We start from the raw sequence: 16,781 nt of genomic DNA on the forward strand, positions 1-16,781 counted from the left end.
GTTCACAATAACACCCAAGAGATAAGATATTTTCTAGGCATAAATAAATAATGCCTGACACTGTTTGCTATGGGGGAAAACTAGAGAAAATGATAAGCAAAATAGAAGTTAGAAGCAAAACAAACAACTGAATTTTTGTTTATGGACAACAGAATTTCATTTGTGTTGCGGCTCAGAAAATTTTTACCCCAAAATATGGTATATTGACAAGTTCAGTGGTTGGGTATTATTTTTTAAGGGAAGACCAATCCTGGAGCTTGAACTCAGGGGCAGATGTTTTTTGTTGTTGTTGATTTTTCCTTTAAAAAAATTATTGTCAAATTGATGTACAGAGAGGTTACAGTTTCATAGGTCAGGCCTTGAGTACATTTCTTGTACTATTTGTTACCTCTTCCCTCATTCCCCCCTCCTCCCTTCCCCCTTTCCCTCTCCCCTCATGAGTTGTTCAGTTGGTTTACACCAAATGATTTTGCAAATATTGCTTTTAAAGTCATTTGTATTTTTATCATTTGTCTCTCGATTTTGATATTCCCTTTCACTTCCCTAGTCCTAATACCAGTATATACAGTATCTAGTGTATTCAGATGAGATACACATTAAGGGATACAAGAGACTCATCAACAAAAGAAGCTAGGGTTTCACATGGCGTGTCATTTGTGAGCTTTTATCCTCCAGGCTAGGACTCTACCACTTGACTCACAACTTCACTTCTGGCTTTTTGGTGATTAACTGAAGATAAGGGCCTCACCGACTTTCCTGTCTGGGCTGGCTTTGACCTATTAGCCTCAGATCCCAGCTTTCTGAGTAGCTAGGATTACAGGCATGAGCTACCAGTGCCTCACATCTGAATGTTTTAAGCTGAAGAAAACTAGGAAACTGTAGAATGAAATGGGTCACTATCAGCCTTGAACTGAGTGGCAAAATAATCTTTCACATACAAAAAAATTCCTACCCCTAAGAGTAGGTCATAAGGTCCTCAGTTTATATGTATCCAATACTTAAAATGAAAAAGAATCTGAACAAAAGGTTTGCCTCACTTTTCCCAGCTTATTATATTCTCCTTTATATATTTCTGTACAACTGTCTACTTTTCATCAAACAAATGCATAAAATAGATTAATTTCCCTGTCTCATTTTGTAAGGATTTCATGTCATCCACCTACAATTAAAAGAGACAAATTGGTATATTTTTTTACTTGCTAATCAGTCTTTTTTTTATAGATGACTCATCCATGAACTTCATGATAGGTGAGCTACTGAAAAGAAAAATTGCAAATGAATAGAGGCCAGGACCTTGTGGTTCCTATCTAATGGAGAGGCTAAGACTGTGAAGAGCAGTTCTAGGCCAACCATGAGAAAAAATTGTTTGCAAAATTCTACCTCAACAACAACAACAAAAATTAGGTATGGTGGTACACACTTGTCATATTAGCTATGACAGAAAGTATAAATAAGTAAATCTCAACCCAAGCCAGCCTAGGAAATCAGCAAAAGTCCATATTTAAAATAACTAAAGAAAAGAAAAGGAAAGGTGGCATAGTCCAAAATGAAATGTACTCATTACCTGACTTATGAAACAGTAAACCCCTCCATACAGTAACCCCTCCTTTATAAGAACATTAAAATTATATTAAAATAATAGCCAAAGCAGGAAGGGCTACCTCAAATGGTGGAAGGCCTGTCTAGCAGGTGAGAAGCCCTAAGTTTAAGCCCCAGGAAACAAATGTTAAATAAAGACACAAAAGTGAGAAAATAGTTGCTAGAAATGTAGATGATCTAGATGTTTGATTGTAAAGGGAATTCATACCAATGAATGAGAGAAAGCTAAAATGGGAAAGATTAGGATCAAAACATTAAAGGATTTATATGAAAGGCTAATGATTTACACATATCCATTATGAGTTGTTTCATTGTTTTCTTACAGGATAACTCCATTTTCCTGAAATCTTATGCTAATCAAGTTAAGTTGTAATGACACTCAATATGATTTACCAATAAAGGAAAAGCCTTCTTTGTCACCTGCCTGCCACTACATTTCTTATAAGCTACAAAAAATATCACCTAATAAGAGAGGATGTGGAGACACAGCTGAGCCATTCTAGATTTCTTCAAATGAAATATAACCTATGACATGAAGAATGTCTGTTGAGTTGTCCTCACAGGAAGCTACTGAGATAACCACGTTTTAACAGTTTGTTCTGGCAACAAGAAAACGAATGGAAAGACTTTTGTGTTAGAAGAGGACAATTATCAGGCTGGTCAGTGGGGCAACACAGGAAGATAGATGCTGGAGGCAAGTAGAAGAAAATCCGTAGTAGAATTGTTTGCATGGTACAACTGTCAGAGACAATGAAAAGTTTTAGGGAAATAAGATTAGTTGATTTGGAGAACAATAATTAAGATTTAAGAATTTAAAAACTAACCTGTTTTGTGTGACTGGGGCTAGCTAGGCAAGTCTTTTACCAGTGAACCATATCTCTATTCTTTCTGTGATGGTTATTTTTGCTACCTGCCTAACCAGGTCTGGTTGATAACAGACTCATAAGACAATGCCTGCATCTTTCTGTTGAGATGGATTTCTATTTGAGTTGACCTATAGCCATGGTTCTCTTGATCTCAGCCTCCCAAATGGCTAGAATGATAAGTGCCCATGTTATTGTGTCCAGCTATTGGATAAGAATGGTTTTGTAAACATGTCTGCTTGGGCTGGCCTGAAATAACTGTGACTCTGGCCATAAGCCTTCTGCAAATAATATTTCCAATTATCTAATGTCATACATTTAGAATTATTCTATAGTATACCATAATTAGGATGATCACGTATGCCTGTGTAGACTTCATTTGAGCAAACGTCATTTCTGGAACTTTAAACCAAAGCCACCAACTCCAAATTAAAATAAATGAAGAGAAAAAGATGGATGTCCAACTTGAGAATACCATCATACTTTCAAAATCAGTAGTGAAGGATGAGTAAACAAGAAAGCAAGCCTTTACACAGGGAAGGGAAGACTTGATGATTTGTTGATAAAGAAAACATATGCCACACATGGCAGTATTTGCCTGTAATCTCAGAACTTTCAAGGAAGAAGCAGGATGACTATGAGTTTAGAGCTAACATGTAATAAATACCTTGTCTTTAAAAAAAAGAAATAAAACTAGCTAGGAATGATTAAAAAGAAAAGTCATATGATCATAAATAAAATGAAACTATGGATGAGTATGTAAAGACAAAATATGAACCTAACATGCAAGTTACTAATTGCAAATTGAAGTATACTGACTTTTGAAAACCTAACTGAATATAGAAAATTTAATCTACAGAAAAGGATCCTTCAGAAAAATCCGATTTTCATAAAAAGAATAGAGCTGATATAATGGTATAAGAACTGTGATTGCCTAAGACATTGATTTTTATTTATCAAACTAATTTTAAAATCCATTATATTCTGAAAGTCCTCTGAAGCAGTATAAAAATAAGTCATAAAATAGTTTGGATTGATGTCTTAGTTGATATTATTTCAAAATCATCAACTTCCTACCTTGAGCTAGTAGTTGTCTCATAATTCCCATTGCATTTTTTTTCATTTTTTTAAAGTTTTATTTTTAAGGTGCTGTACAGAGGAGTTACAGTTACTTAAGTCAGGTAACAAGTACATTTCCTTTTCAACAGTGTAGCCCCATCCCTCATTTTCTCTCAATCCCCCCCATGTCCCCTCCTCCCTTAAGATGTATAACTCATTTCCAACATAATCAAATATGGTCTGAGTGTGGTTTTGCTCACTTTTAAGCTCAGGCACAATATAGAAAAATTGCAGAATAGGATGGGCAAGGCAAAGGGTGTGCCCCTATCAAAAACAAAAGAATAAAACAAAAACTACTGGGAGATTGGCTCATGTGGCAGAGCACTAGCCTAACAGGTACTAGGCCCTGAGTTCAAAGCTCAGTAATGACAATTATAGTGGTAGTAATCGTTGCAATAATAGCAGCAATAAAGTATAAATACAACCTTGTCATTCTTCATATTATTTATTCTCACAACTAATTTTTTCACAATTATAACAATCCAACTTAGAGCATTCTTTGTTCTTTAATAAATTACGTACCAGAGTAGTAAAGATATAATGGTAATATTCTGTCATCATTCCCATAGCCAGTGCCTAAGACATAAAAAAAAAATAAATATGTTACTATTGAAGGTACACATAGTACAATTATGTCAGTTGATAAGAGAGGTGAGATGTAATGAAGTCTTTAACCACATTATTCATGTTACCTCAAAAGTGAACTAAGTTAAATCTTTTCCCAATAATTAAAAAAGATTACCTGTTAATGAAGGAATTTCTGAACTAATTTTCTTGATAGAAAAGCTAATTTTTAACATCTCTAGTTGATAGCTTTACCCTTTACAGAGGCAATAAAGAACAAAAAGGTTCTTAAATTAGCTTAGTTTTTAATGTCTTCAATGCAAATAACTATAGTGAGGAACATCATTTTTATTCTGACAACAGTTTAACACAGGAAAAAAACATGTTAAACACAATTTCAACTGCACTTATGAGTATTTTGGAGTACTTTTATAATGTTAATGAAGAAAATATGAGTCACAACTATGAAGGAAGTACAGGTAGCTAAAGGAATATTTCCATTATTATTAATATAACAGTTAAAAGGTACAATGCATTTAATTTTTTATAGTCCTTAGCAAATTTAGATTACCAATCTTAAAACAAGTTCATTGGGATTCAAAATTCAAGTGATAAATATCCTTCTCATATCCCTTAATGAAAATAGAGAATGTGCTTGAAATAACTTGATCAATGAGCAATCACCGGATATGGTAGTTTAAAACAATGTGTTTAACTTAATGATAAGCTCTTAGTAACAAATAAGTATTTTCAAGTGAATCTAATAGACTTCACAGACTACTAACAATAGAAATCCATTTGCTAAGGCTCCCTTAGAAAAACTCTCCATGCTAAATAAACAGAAAAGCATTGGTCAGCATTAACCAGTTAAGTAGAATAAAATTTGAAATTTTATCTTATTAGCCATTTGACATTTGTGGAAAACATTGTGGCATATCAAGTACATGAAAGAAGAAATATTGCTTAATGAAAACCAATATCTATTAGGCAAAGGAAAGTAATTTAAGGAAAAAAATCACCAAATAATTCTTGAAGGAATAATGAACATACAACCTTTCAATATGCTGAGAGTTATCTTAAATAAAATTTTGAATTTCTCTTACTGAACTGAAAATTACATTCTTAGTTCTTCTTTTATGCCTTCATTTCTCCATTTACTCATCTATATATACATATATGGAGAAAATATATGTATACATAAAGGTATGTGTATATTGTGTATATATATAATTATATGAGTTTTTTGGATAATACTGAGCTCAATATTGTTTTTTAATTAAGTAGATGAAATAGATACATAGCTCTGTATAGTTATACACATATAAACATAGCTATAAATATACATACATACAGCTATAAAATATCACATATGACAAGAAATGCTGAGCACAGGATTAGGTGCAAGTCAGCCTACAGTGTTTTAGGCCTCATAAGAACTTTAAGAATCAAGTTCACTTATATTCTGTTTATAAATTAGGAAACTTGGGCATAACTAGTATGAATAACTAGCTCAAAAATGAGACAGTGAATAAATATAGATGCTGTGGCCCCAAGTTATAGACACTAGCTTTGAACAAAAGAGCTCAGGGACAATTCCCAGGTGTTGAATTCAATCACAACTGACCAAAAAACAAGGATGGGAGGAAGGAAGGAAGGAGGGAGGGAGGGAGGGAGGGAGGGAGGGAGGGAGGGAGGGAGGGAGGTAGGAAGGAAGGGAAGGAAGGAAGGAAGGAAGGAAGGAAGGAAGGAAGGAAAAGGAAGGAAGGGGGAAAGAAGGGGAAGGGAGGGGAGGGGAAGGGTGGGAAGGGAAGGGAAGGGAAAGGAAAGGAAAGGAAAAGAAAAGGAAAGGAAAGAAAAGAAAGGGAAAAGAAAAAGAAGACTGCATTATTTTGGCTAAGTTCAAAGTTCAGTAGGCTTGAATCTGTAGCGTGTTTCAAAGGTAAATGCTCAAACTCAATGTGACACTATTTTGGTCGTTTCTGACATTAAACAACCTATAATATCTTACAAATGATATATTTCATAAAGATGTTGATCCATTTTATAATCTTTTTAAGTTACTTTTTTCTTTTTCCTTTGTAATTTGGAAACCTTAGCACTCTAGGCTAGTAGATAAATAATCTTTTGTGGCAAGCTAGAAGGAAGTTGAAATAGATGAGGAGGGGCTCAGGCTCAGCATTAGGGAACAATCGGACTCTAGGCAGAAATGTTTCATCTCATTTTATTTTACGTCCATAGAAGTTTATTTGCAACAGCTTTTACATTTTTTTTCCAGGCTAAAACTTTTTTATTTCCCACCCTTTGATCTAAACCTTGAAGCTCTTGATTACTAGTCTCCTTGCATGACAGAATATCCTTGTGAGGTTTTCCTTCTGAATATCTTGGCTCTGCCCTAGGGGTTTCCCCATGACAAATCTGGGTAGAGGTGGAATCCCCAGCTATTGAGGCATGCCCAACAAGTGTCTGAACTGTTTGTCTCAGGAATCATCTACACAGTCCTAACCTGCACACATTTTGAAAGCTCTCAAGCAAACAACACATTCTTCAAATTCAACTGCTCAAGGTTTAGTAAAAGCTTGATTAACTTAAATAAATATACTAAATAAATTAAGCAAACAAACCAACAGGGTTAACTTGACTAAAGCCTTCCTTTTTCTTGATTCTCCTCGTATTCATTCATGAATGAAGCCCAGACTAGATGAAAGCTCATCTGTTTCTGCTGCTCCACTCCTCTACATTCATCCAGTACTCGCTTGATACTGAGTAATCTCAGAAAATTCCACACATCACAGCACAGCTCTTTACTTATTTTACCACTGTGTTTATTAAAAGGAAGCAATTTGCTTTCTTCTTAATCTGGCTTTCCATAACAACTGACACTTAAATATAACACAATTTCTAAGACCAGGTACATTAAAAATAAAACCCAGTTACACACATATACACACACTGCATATACATATCTATTATATTATTTCATTATATATTATATATCCGTGTATAATATACATATATATCACTAGTAGATATGTGTGTGTGTAAGACTACTAGTGTTATAGGCCCTTAGAAAAAGCATTTAATATACTATTATCACTTCTCACTACCCTTTAGTTTTCATATTTTTATCTTTAACTTTGCTATAATATTTCATTTACTGGTCTTAATACTGCAGATTTTTTCTGTTGAATGTATTTATCATTTCAGTTCTGTTTTTCACAAAAGTACCTTACACAAAAGAAACCAAATACATAATAATGGATGAACCAATAGAAGACCGAAAGCAATTCTCTTATCAAAGGTGATGGGTATTCTCAACCTCCCATGCAGCAAATATGAATCAAATTTAGTTCTTTAGAGAAAAGACAACTGTTAGAGATTAAGAGAAAACTAAGCATAATAAAGCCTGTGAAATAGTATAGTGAGTGCTTTGGGTGTAGAACAAAAGAAAGCTTTCTAAATCTGTGTTCTAAATAAAATCAGAAATTATTAGAAATTATATGAAAAAGCTCATTCTAGAATTAAGTATGAAAAATTTCTTTCTCTAGTAACTTTACTACAAAAGTTTATTTATTACTAAAACAAGTCAAAGAGCAAACTCCTTTATATATTCCATTACTCAACTATAAAAATAGAAAACTATTTTACAAATCCATTGAAATATTTTACTATGGTAAAACCAACATTCATATTGGATTATTGGACAAATATCTATTTAATAAACACACCATATTATTATTCCGTTTTGCTGCTGGTAGTTACATTTAATAGATGATATTCTGAAATTTGAATTTGTGTGAATTTCCAATACAGAGAAATGATCTGATATATGAAAGGTATGAAAATAATTGACCAATCCCAAGCCACTATTAATGTAAGCTCAAAGCATAATTTAAAAAGAAAAATTAAAAGAATTGAGTTCTAAACCCAGGCTCTACTAACTAGTTCATTAGAATATGGTTTCATATTATTCATTTAATAGTATTTTCCAGTTTGCTGTTGGGTATGAAGAGTACATCTTTGTTTTACCGCTAAAAAATAATTTCATTTGATTGATTCAGCAACATCCTTTTAGGTAGCCAATGCTTTATTGTAAACAAATCTCTTAAGTGAAATACACATCCTTTGACTATTTATTTCCTACTCTTCAAACCACTCAGCCATTCCAAGTGGAGACTGAATGTCTTTGAAAAATAAAGATTATCCCTACATTTTGTGTATATTAATGATGAAATAACCATATAGCATAAGATAATAATAATTCTATAATAATGGTAAATTATGAAGGTATTTCATATTATATTCTACATACAGAGTAAATGCACTTCATTTTTCCTCTGAAGGTTGATTAACCTGGATGAGGAAACTATTCAGTCATGGGCTCAAATTATCTTCCTTTATTTCAATATAAGACAGAAATATCTAGTTCATTAATCAAGAATCTCAGTAATAAGCAGTTTTTTGGCATTTGAAAATAAGCTCAAAGCTTTAAACTTCTTCATTTCCTTTAAGACTAATAACTAAAAGTATTTCTCAGACTTTTTATTATAAAATTAATCCAGGTAATGTCTCTGACTTTTAATTATGTAACATTAGCCTTGTATTACTTTTTGCTCTTTGAAAAAGATCATAGTTTAAGTGTAAGCTTACAAAGGAACCAAGAATTTTTAGCAATTTAATGCTTACCTGTTTTAGAATGCCTGCTGCCATTTCATGGCTACAGTCGAAAATTACATGGAACTCCTTTCCTCTTTTCATTTCTTTCAATAAGGGCTTTGCATCTTTTGTATCAGCAGGCAGTTGACGAATTTTAAGTCGAAGATTGTACCTTGATGGAGCTTTGATAAGCTCTTGCAAACGAATGAGACCTAGAATTAAAAAGGGAAAATGATATTAGAGGTAAATCAGAGTTGATTGTGGAGGCACAAACATTCTTTATGATGCAGAATTTTCTTCATCACATATAGATGCAGCATTCAAATTCCTATTGCAACAAAACCTTATCTGCTATTTTGGTTAGAATTCTAAGCTTTCAAAATCTTTAAGGAGTTTTAAAAATAATGAAACACATGACTATAAATTAGCATAGAAATTTAAATATGTAAAAAGATATTGTGTGAAATAATCTGTCTCCACAATCAGGATTCTCCTCTGCAGTGAGCTATCAATATATTTTCCTTAGTTTTTTTTCAGTGCAGTCACACATTTACACATGCAATTTTGTTCTGTTGTTTTTAGAAAATATATTAATAGCTATTTTTGACAATGTCTGAGAGGACTTTGTAAATCACTGACCATTATTACAGTTTGTCCTTGAAAAGCATATCATTCTCACATGCACAACATTTATGAAACTACTAGCTTTTATTAAAAACTTCAGGTGCTTCTATTTTGTCTTTAGTGCTGTAGTAAATAAACATATATACACATATTTAGTACATATATTTATATTAGGACAAAATAACTTACTAATAAAAATTATTTCTAAATAACCTGAACCATATTAATTACAATTACTCTAAGAAGTACATTCTGGTTTTGTTTTGTTTTGTTGTTGTTTGTTTTTTGGTTTTGTCAGTCATAGGGATTGAAGTCAGGACCTGGGCACTTTTTCTAAGCTCTTTTGTTCAAGGCTAGCACTCTACCACTTTGAACCACAGCTCCACTTCCCATTTCTTGAGTAGTTAATGGGAGATAAGAGTCTCAGTGGGACTTTTCTGCCTGGTCTGGCTTCAAAACACAATTTTCAGATCTCAGCCTGCAGAGTTCCTAGGATTACAGGTGCGAACCATTATGCCCAGTGCAAAGTTAACATTCTGTGTGCAGTTTTCTAGGCATATCATACTAAGTAATGCCAATATACCAGTGTTTAACTGTAGAAGTAGTTCCTGGTTATGTTGCAGAATATATCAAATTAATGGATAGATTTTAATAAGTCATAGAACTAATGCATTAACAATAATAGATTATTGAATTTATTCCTTTATATAAAATTCAAGTAATAAAACACATTTAAGAACTAATTCAGAATGCCCAGTATATAATGAGAGGGCACAGAAAAAAAAAAGGAGCTGATTCAATTCCAACCTAGGCAAACAATTTCCTTTTCTCCTCTTAAGCTTCATGTCTTTAGTAATAAAAATAATTCATTTGCATATTTCTCCATTCTCTAGAAAAAAGCTCTGTTTATCAAAATTTAAAAGAATTTTTTTAGGAGGTTAACATGTCACCAATGAGAAAGGAAGTGTATAGTTATTGATGAGTTCAAGAGTTTGGGATTGAAATAGCTCAACTGAATAAAATGTTGAACTGTTTTGAAGGATAGCAGCCTAAAAAGCACTTGTAGAGTTCCTCCTAAGTATAAATACTGTCAAGTATTTTTCAAGTCTTTTAAGAGTTCATGTAGATAGATCATTGAGCCATCAGGTACAATAAATGTTTACTATTGTCTTCACATCTACATGTCTCTGCTGGCATTAACAGAAGATTTCACTTTGCAAACTTCCCTAGGGAATAACAGTAAAGAGCAAGAAAGAGAGAGAAAAATGTGTGCATATATATATATATATATATATGTATGTATTCATCCCTTCAACCTAAATTTTGTACATGACTTCTATCAACAAGACACTGCTTTGGTGATAAAGATGATTTTAATAATAGTATTTATTCAGTCTATCACTGAATGAGATAAAGAGTATGAGTGTGGCATTAAAATGATTTTCACATCAATTTTATTTGATAAAAATGATGCAGCATTTCAATCATAAATCTAGAAAGCAGTTCGAATGCTAAAGTACAACTGACATTTTTCAATCTTGGTTTCCATCATTCCTTGTATCCAGTGCTTGGAGTCTTCTCTTTGATGGTCTTGTCATGTGATCCTGTTTCTAATTTCTCCATATTTCTATTCTTGGTCCTTCGCCTTCTACATTCCTTAACAGTTAGATCACAATGTCTATTTGAATTTTAATATTTAGACAACCTTGGATGAATGAGGGAAGGTTGAGAGAATGGTACATAATTGTTGTTTCTTTAACTGTTTTGTAATTACACTTACTTCAGAGAAACTTTGAAGAATGACCAGCCCACCCCACCCCCGCCATTTCATGCAAAATACTTGATAGCTAACAAGTAGTAGTATAATTTCTAAAGATGAACTGTTTATTCAAAGGAAAACAACTTATTGGCAGGGATGTCTGTTATATGAAGTATTTACTGTGCAATTAATTTTTAGGTCTCTGCCTTTTCCCTTCCCCACTGTCTTCTTTTGTATTATGATTTTATGTATTATGTATTTATGTATTATGATTGGAAAATGTCATTTTTCTTTTCTGAAAAAGAGGACTTGACTCAAACCAGTCATTATGCAAACAGATATGTATCTCTTTAAAAATAAAAGATTGTTTTCTATTTTAATAAAAAGTTAAGTCTCCCGTCCTCAATAATGGCATGGTTTATGTACAATTTATGTACATAAAAATAAAAGAACACATCTATTAAATAAAATAAAGGACAAAATCTAGCTAAAAATGGTGAATCCAAATAATTTGCACACAACAGTTTTCAGAATTATTGTTTACTTTAACAAATTTGGCATTCACTTAAGTTATTTAATGAAAAGTAGAATTATAACTCTTCAAAACAGTCTTTTAATTAAAATACCCCTTTCCCCCTAATGTAATTAGTTTATGTAATGATAATAAAAAAACAACAATCTGCACAGATGGGTTCCTAAAATTCTCCTCACAAAAACAGAGCACCACATTGCAATTATCTCCTTATTTTAGTAGATGAGTAATGTTCCATTACCTCTAATTCCTTCAGTGAGAGTATATTATTGTTGTTGTTTTTTAACCTTTTGGTTGTTTCACTTGATTTCAGCAGTAGCTGAAGTCAAGGTTTATCTTTATCATGCAGGGGCAGAGATCTGAGCTGTTCTTTTCAGAAGTTGCCATCAATTTAGCTTTTAAGGAGAAGGAGCCATTTATGTGCACTCCAGCTGGCACTCTCTCCTAAAGAGATCAATCACATCAGTTCTTCAGCAGGTCCAGCTTCCCCTAGCCCCGGGAAGGGAGTCCCAAGCCTCCTCCCCACTCAGGTATCCATTTCAGCAACCACATAAGCTACAGTTGGCCACCTGGCTTCATCACCAGTATCATTTATCATTTGGGGTAAGGTAGTCTTTGTGCAAGCTCAAACACCAACCATAAAGCATTTCATAATAAGCAATATAAAAATGACTTTTTTGAATGTTGTGTTTCATCAACATATTGTTTTCAGCTAAGAAAAGATAATAATTCAATGAGAGGATAAAAGTATGGTACTTCAATTGGTTGGTTTTTAATTTGAATATTTTAAGCTGGACTACAGAAATACTTTAAATCAAAGTTGACAGTTCATGGATACCATCGTGGACCCAGTTGTGTATGACACTGTTGTAAAAAATAAAGATGAGAGCTGATAATAACAAAAAATGGTTTCGATAGAAATTGCAGTTTGGCATTGATTAAAACAAAAACTCCTATTCCCAACTTTTTATCTTCTTAGTGGCAAAGTGGTTATGTTTTGTACAATGAACATAGGAAATAGGACCCCAGCTAAGAGTATACCTGCCTTATTCATGGATTTATTATGTACATGTATTGCTACACATCATTGCCTGAAAAGATGATCACTATTCACAAACTCAATGGGACAGGAAAAACAAAAGTTCAGCCCTTATGCATCTCTGATAGAAGCCAAACTTAACTAACCCATATCCTTTCCCTGTTGTGCATTATAATAACATTGCGGGGACAGTTTTCAATGAATCAGTCATTTCAAACACCAGAGAGAATGATTTTCATGACTCTTGGAAGTTGTACTCCATGTTACAAATGATAATAATCTTGGAGGCACTTGGATTTGGGTATTCTTGGAGTCTCAAAGAATTCTGCTACCTCTCTATGTGATGTTCAGTAGATACTCCAGAAAGAGTGTACCTAACTTGGTTCTTGAACCTGGTCCTCTCCAAAGCTGCTGCTCCATCATTTGTCTCTACCAAAGTAAGAACAATTTTAAGCTTTCTAGTTACTCAGGTCAAAAACACCAGTGTCATCTAAGATTTCTCTATTTCTGGCACATATTATCTCTACCATTTTAGTTAATCCTACCTTCAAAATATACCTAACACAGTACAGACAAAATAAATCAGGCTACCATGGTTTCTCAACAGGTCCTTGCAATAGCTTCTTAAATAAGCCTATGTATATTGTACAGTCAGCAATAGCTTATGGGGGTTATTTCATTAAATCCATAGTGAAAATATGTTCTGTATATTTATAGGACAAGAAGGTGGGAATGAAGAAGGCCAGAATGAACAAAAGGATTTGGTACAGGACTGAATGCCATGAGTGAATCGAAGTTAAGCCACATTGAGTGGTCATTAAAATATGGAGGCTTTACATTAAACTCACTATATAAAAAATACGGAAACAATAGTACATTGTGACAGTGCCTTGGGATTCTCTATGTTACACTGCAGATGTGCTCACTGTGCCTTAGCTACTGCAAGAATGAAAAACATTGTCAGCAGTCAGATTTTGACACTCCAGAAAATGTCGACATCCCTCTGAAAGGACACAATGATGGTGAAGAGCCCCTGTGGAACCCTCCAGAGGGAGTTCAATCACATCAATGTAGAACTCAGGCTCTTTGGAAAGAAAAAGAAAAGGCTCCAGGTTGACACAGGATGGGGAAACAAAGGAACTGGCCACCTTCCATACTTTCTATAGTCATGCACAGGACAGGATCAAGGGCTTTACTCTGTGGGAATACTCACTTCCCCACCAGCATCATTATTCAGGAGAATGGGTCTCTGAAATGTCTGAAGAGTTCGGATGAGGACAGCTATTGCAAGCCCAGAAAGATGAGCTTCTCCTTGAAATGAATGATACTGACCTTGTCTCGAATTCAGCTGCTTTGATTCAGCAAGAAACAACTGTTAAAAACAAGGATTTCAGAAAATTTTTGGATGGAATCTGTTTCTGAGAAAAGAACCATTCAAGAGGCTGATGAATAAGATCTAAGTTTTTATTTTTTTAACAGCTAAACCAGCTTCAGAAGCACCATTCAGGATCCTCATACTAATTTGTGATAGTTCATTGATGAAATGAAAGAATTACATTGAAGAAAATAAAAAAGATAAGTTACATAGCACCCAGAGGGCACCTGTCTGGTCAGAAAGAGTAATAAAGGCAGATACCATGTGAGATCTACCTGGGAATTTAGCAGAAAATTATAAAGCAAGTTAGGTACTACCAGACTAGTACTCCTGAAGTTGATACCAAAATGGGCTGTCTCTGCCTCTTCTTGCAGTCATGTGAGAAAAGCAACTATGCCATGGTTTAAAAGTAAGCTGTGCTTTTTCTCCACCAAGTCAAGTCCCTTTGACTTCTAAAGCTTCAGGTGCCTTAAAATCAATTCTTTATTCAAATGTTGGTGTCTGAGAGGACAATAAAATCAATATCTTGGTTTAAAATTGACTTATTTTTCCTTTATTTTTATTTATTTTAAATAATCAGTTAATTGGCTATTCATTTGGTTTTTGCTGGTACTAGGCTTGAACTCACAGCCTTCTGATCTCATTTGATTATTTCACTCTAAACTAGCACTTTACCATTTGAGCCATACCTCTGCTTCTGGCTTCTGCTGGTTAGTTGGAGAGAAGTCTCTCACAATGGGCTGCCCAGGTTGGCTATCAACTATGATTCCCATATCTTAGCCTCCTGAGTAAATAGAATTACAGGCAAGAGCCACTGGCACTTGGCTCCTTTGTTTATTGCCATTGAAATGGTCTTGAATCTCAATTATGAAAAAACTAGAACAGTAATGACGGGTTCAAGTGCTGGGCTTACCTGCATCACCTTAGTCATGGTAAGTGGCTTTGTCCTAGGCTGGTGTAACATTATATCCATCTACCATCTAATTTTGCTTTGTCCTATTTATATAAATAATGCAAGCCACTGATGTTTGTTGTCATACCTCAGTAAAAGTTGGATAGTTTAGTGCAAAGGTAGCTGTACTTTTCAGGACTCTTTGGGTAGTACATGCTGACTCAATCAAGACTACACTGAACAATAACAAAAACCCCACATAATTGAAATGAAATGCCAAGTTGAAGCAAGAAGCTCTTTTTCTTGTGGCTCATTTTGATTTTACTCTACTTTGCCTCCATTACTTAATGAGACAGTCGACTAACAGAACTTCATGATGGTGAAAAGAGATTTCCCACAAAGTTTCTGCCCAAGTCCAAGGAAGCATTGGGGTTATATGATCAAGGGGAAGAGTCAACTCTGGATGCTTGTCCATGTAGCCTCAGAAAGTGGTGGGTGAAGAAAATGAAATTTATTTGAAATGTTTTGAGTAAGAAAAATCCTTCCAAAATGACTTTGGCAAACCCAACGTAAAATCTACCCAGAAATATACCATAGTACGGTTTCAGAAATCTCTCTGAATAGGATGACTGTACTTTGGTTTGTGAGCATTATTTGGTAATATTTTGAGTTGATGATTGTTTACAATGTTCACTCTATTATATTTTATAGAACTATGGAATTTTGAAGAGCAACCAGGATAGATGCAAGTACTTAACAGAAAGAATAGGGCAGTGTGCATAGTCCAAGTACATCCTGGGTAAACTAGGAGTCCTTTCTTTGTCATCCTTCCCAGCATGCTTCATACTGCATCCTACTTACTTCATCACTACCCTGACACTGATCCTGACCCACCCCCAGTGGGACTGACATACTCTTTGTTCAGTCCTGATGGCTAGGTTGACGTTCCTTTGTCTCCTGACAACCAGCCCAGATGTACACCTGTCCTTCTGTCATTCTTGTTGCCCTCTCAGTGTGTGATAACCCAACTTCAGCTCTCCAGACAGTGGCTGATTAGATAGCCTGCTGTCCTCTAATCCCCACTTGCGTCCAGGTCAGGGCAACTATGAAGCAACAAACAATCCTTCATAGCGCTTATTTTGGCTCTGTCCCAGGATGCTGCTGTTACTGCTTTTATCTTGCCACTTAATACATCAAATACAATTTGAAGTTGACAATGAAAAATCAGCTTAAGAAGCTTCATATGGTTGTACCCATAGCTAACAATAATTATCAGAACCACTGTATGCTTGTGGGACTGTATCTTTTTAAGTGCTCAGATTTTATTCCACCATATTCTTTTGCTCCAGGAATAAACCTCATCAAGCCACAAGCTTTTGATTATTGAACTCACAGAGAATGGTTGAAAGTCACAAATACATGAAAACATAATGGCATGTATTTTTTTTCACAAATCAGTGGTTTATTAGAAAGTTCCAATGCTTAATTTTACAGTATAAGTGTGTATAACATGTGATAATGTTAAATACAATCTGTTTTTACTTATAAATAACGATATTGTATCTAAAGTTATCACATATTACACATATGAACATATATACATATTTTTTCTTTAATTAAGTTTTAAGGTTATTTTGAAAATGATAGAATACTGCCATGCGAAGCAGAGAGGCAACTTATCTACAGCTTCATTTACAAGCTAATGGAAAGAAGCACAAAAATGTTAATACAGTATTCTTTCAATATTTGCATGGGCTGAAAG

The 16,781-nt window shown here is 34.1% G+C and overlaps 1 protein-coding gene and 1 pseudogene across 3 annotated transcripts in view; one reads left to right on the forward strand and one right to left on the reverse strand.

The window, feature by feature from the left end:
* Grik2 (glutamate ionotropic receptor kainate type subunit 2) overlaps positions 1 to 16,781 on the reverse strand; it is a 533,318-nt gene that overhangs the window by 282,781 nt on the left and 233,756 nt on the right. For all 3 annotated transcript variants that reach the window (XM_048353764.1, XM_048353765.1, XM_048353766.1), the window contains exons 5-6: positions 8,829 to 9,010; positions 4,104 to 4,157 (exon numbers count right to left, since the gene is read on the reverse strand). In XM_048353764.1, the coding sequence (XP_048209721.1) occupies positions 4,104 to 4,157; positions 8,829 to 9,010 (236 nt within the window). The remainder of the gene's footprint in view (positions 1 to 4,103; positions 4,158 to 8,828; positions 9,011 to 16,781) is intronic.
* LOC125357100 lies at positions 13,700 to 14,205 on the forward strand (annotated as a pseudogene).

This window comes from Perognathus longimembris, chromosome 9 (assembly GCF_023159225.1).
Source record: "Perognathus longimembris pacificus isolate PPM17 chromosome 9, ASM2315922v1, whole genome shotgun sequence".
NCBI classification, from domain to species: Eukaryota; Metazoa; Chordata; class Mammalia; order Rodentia; family Heteromyidae; genus Perognathus; species Perognathus longimembris.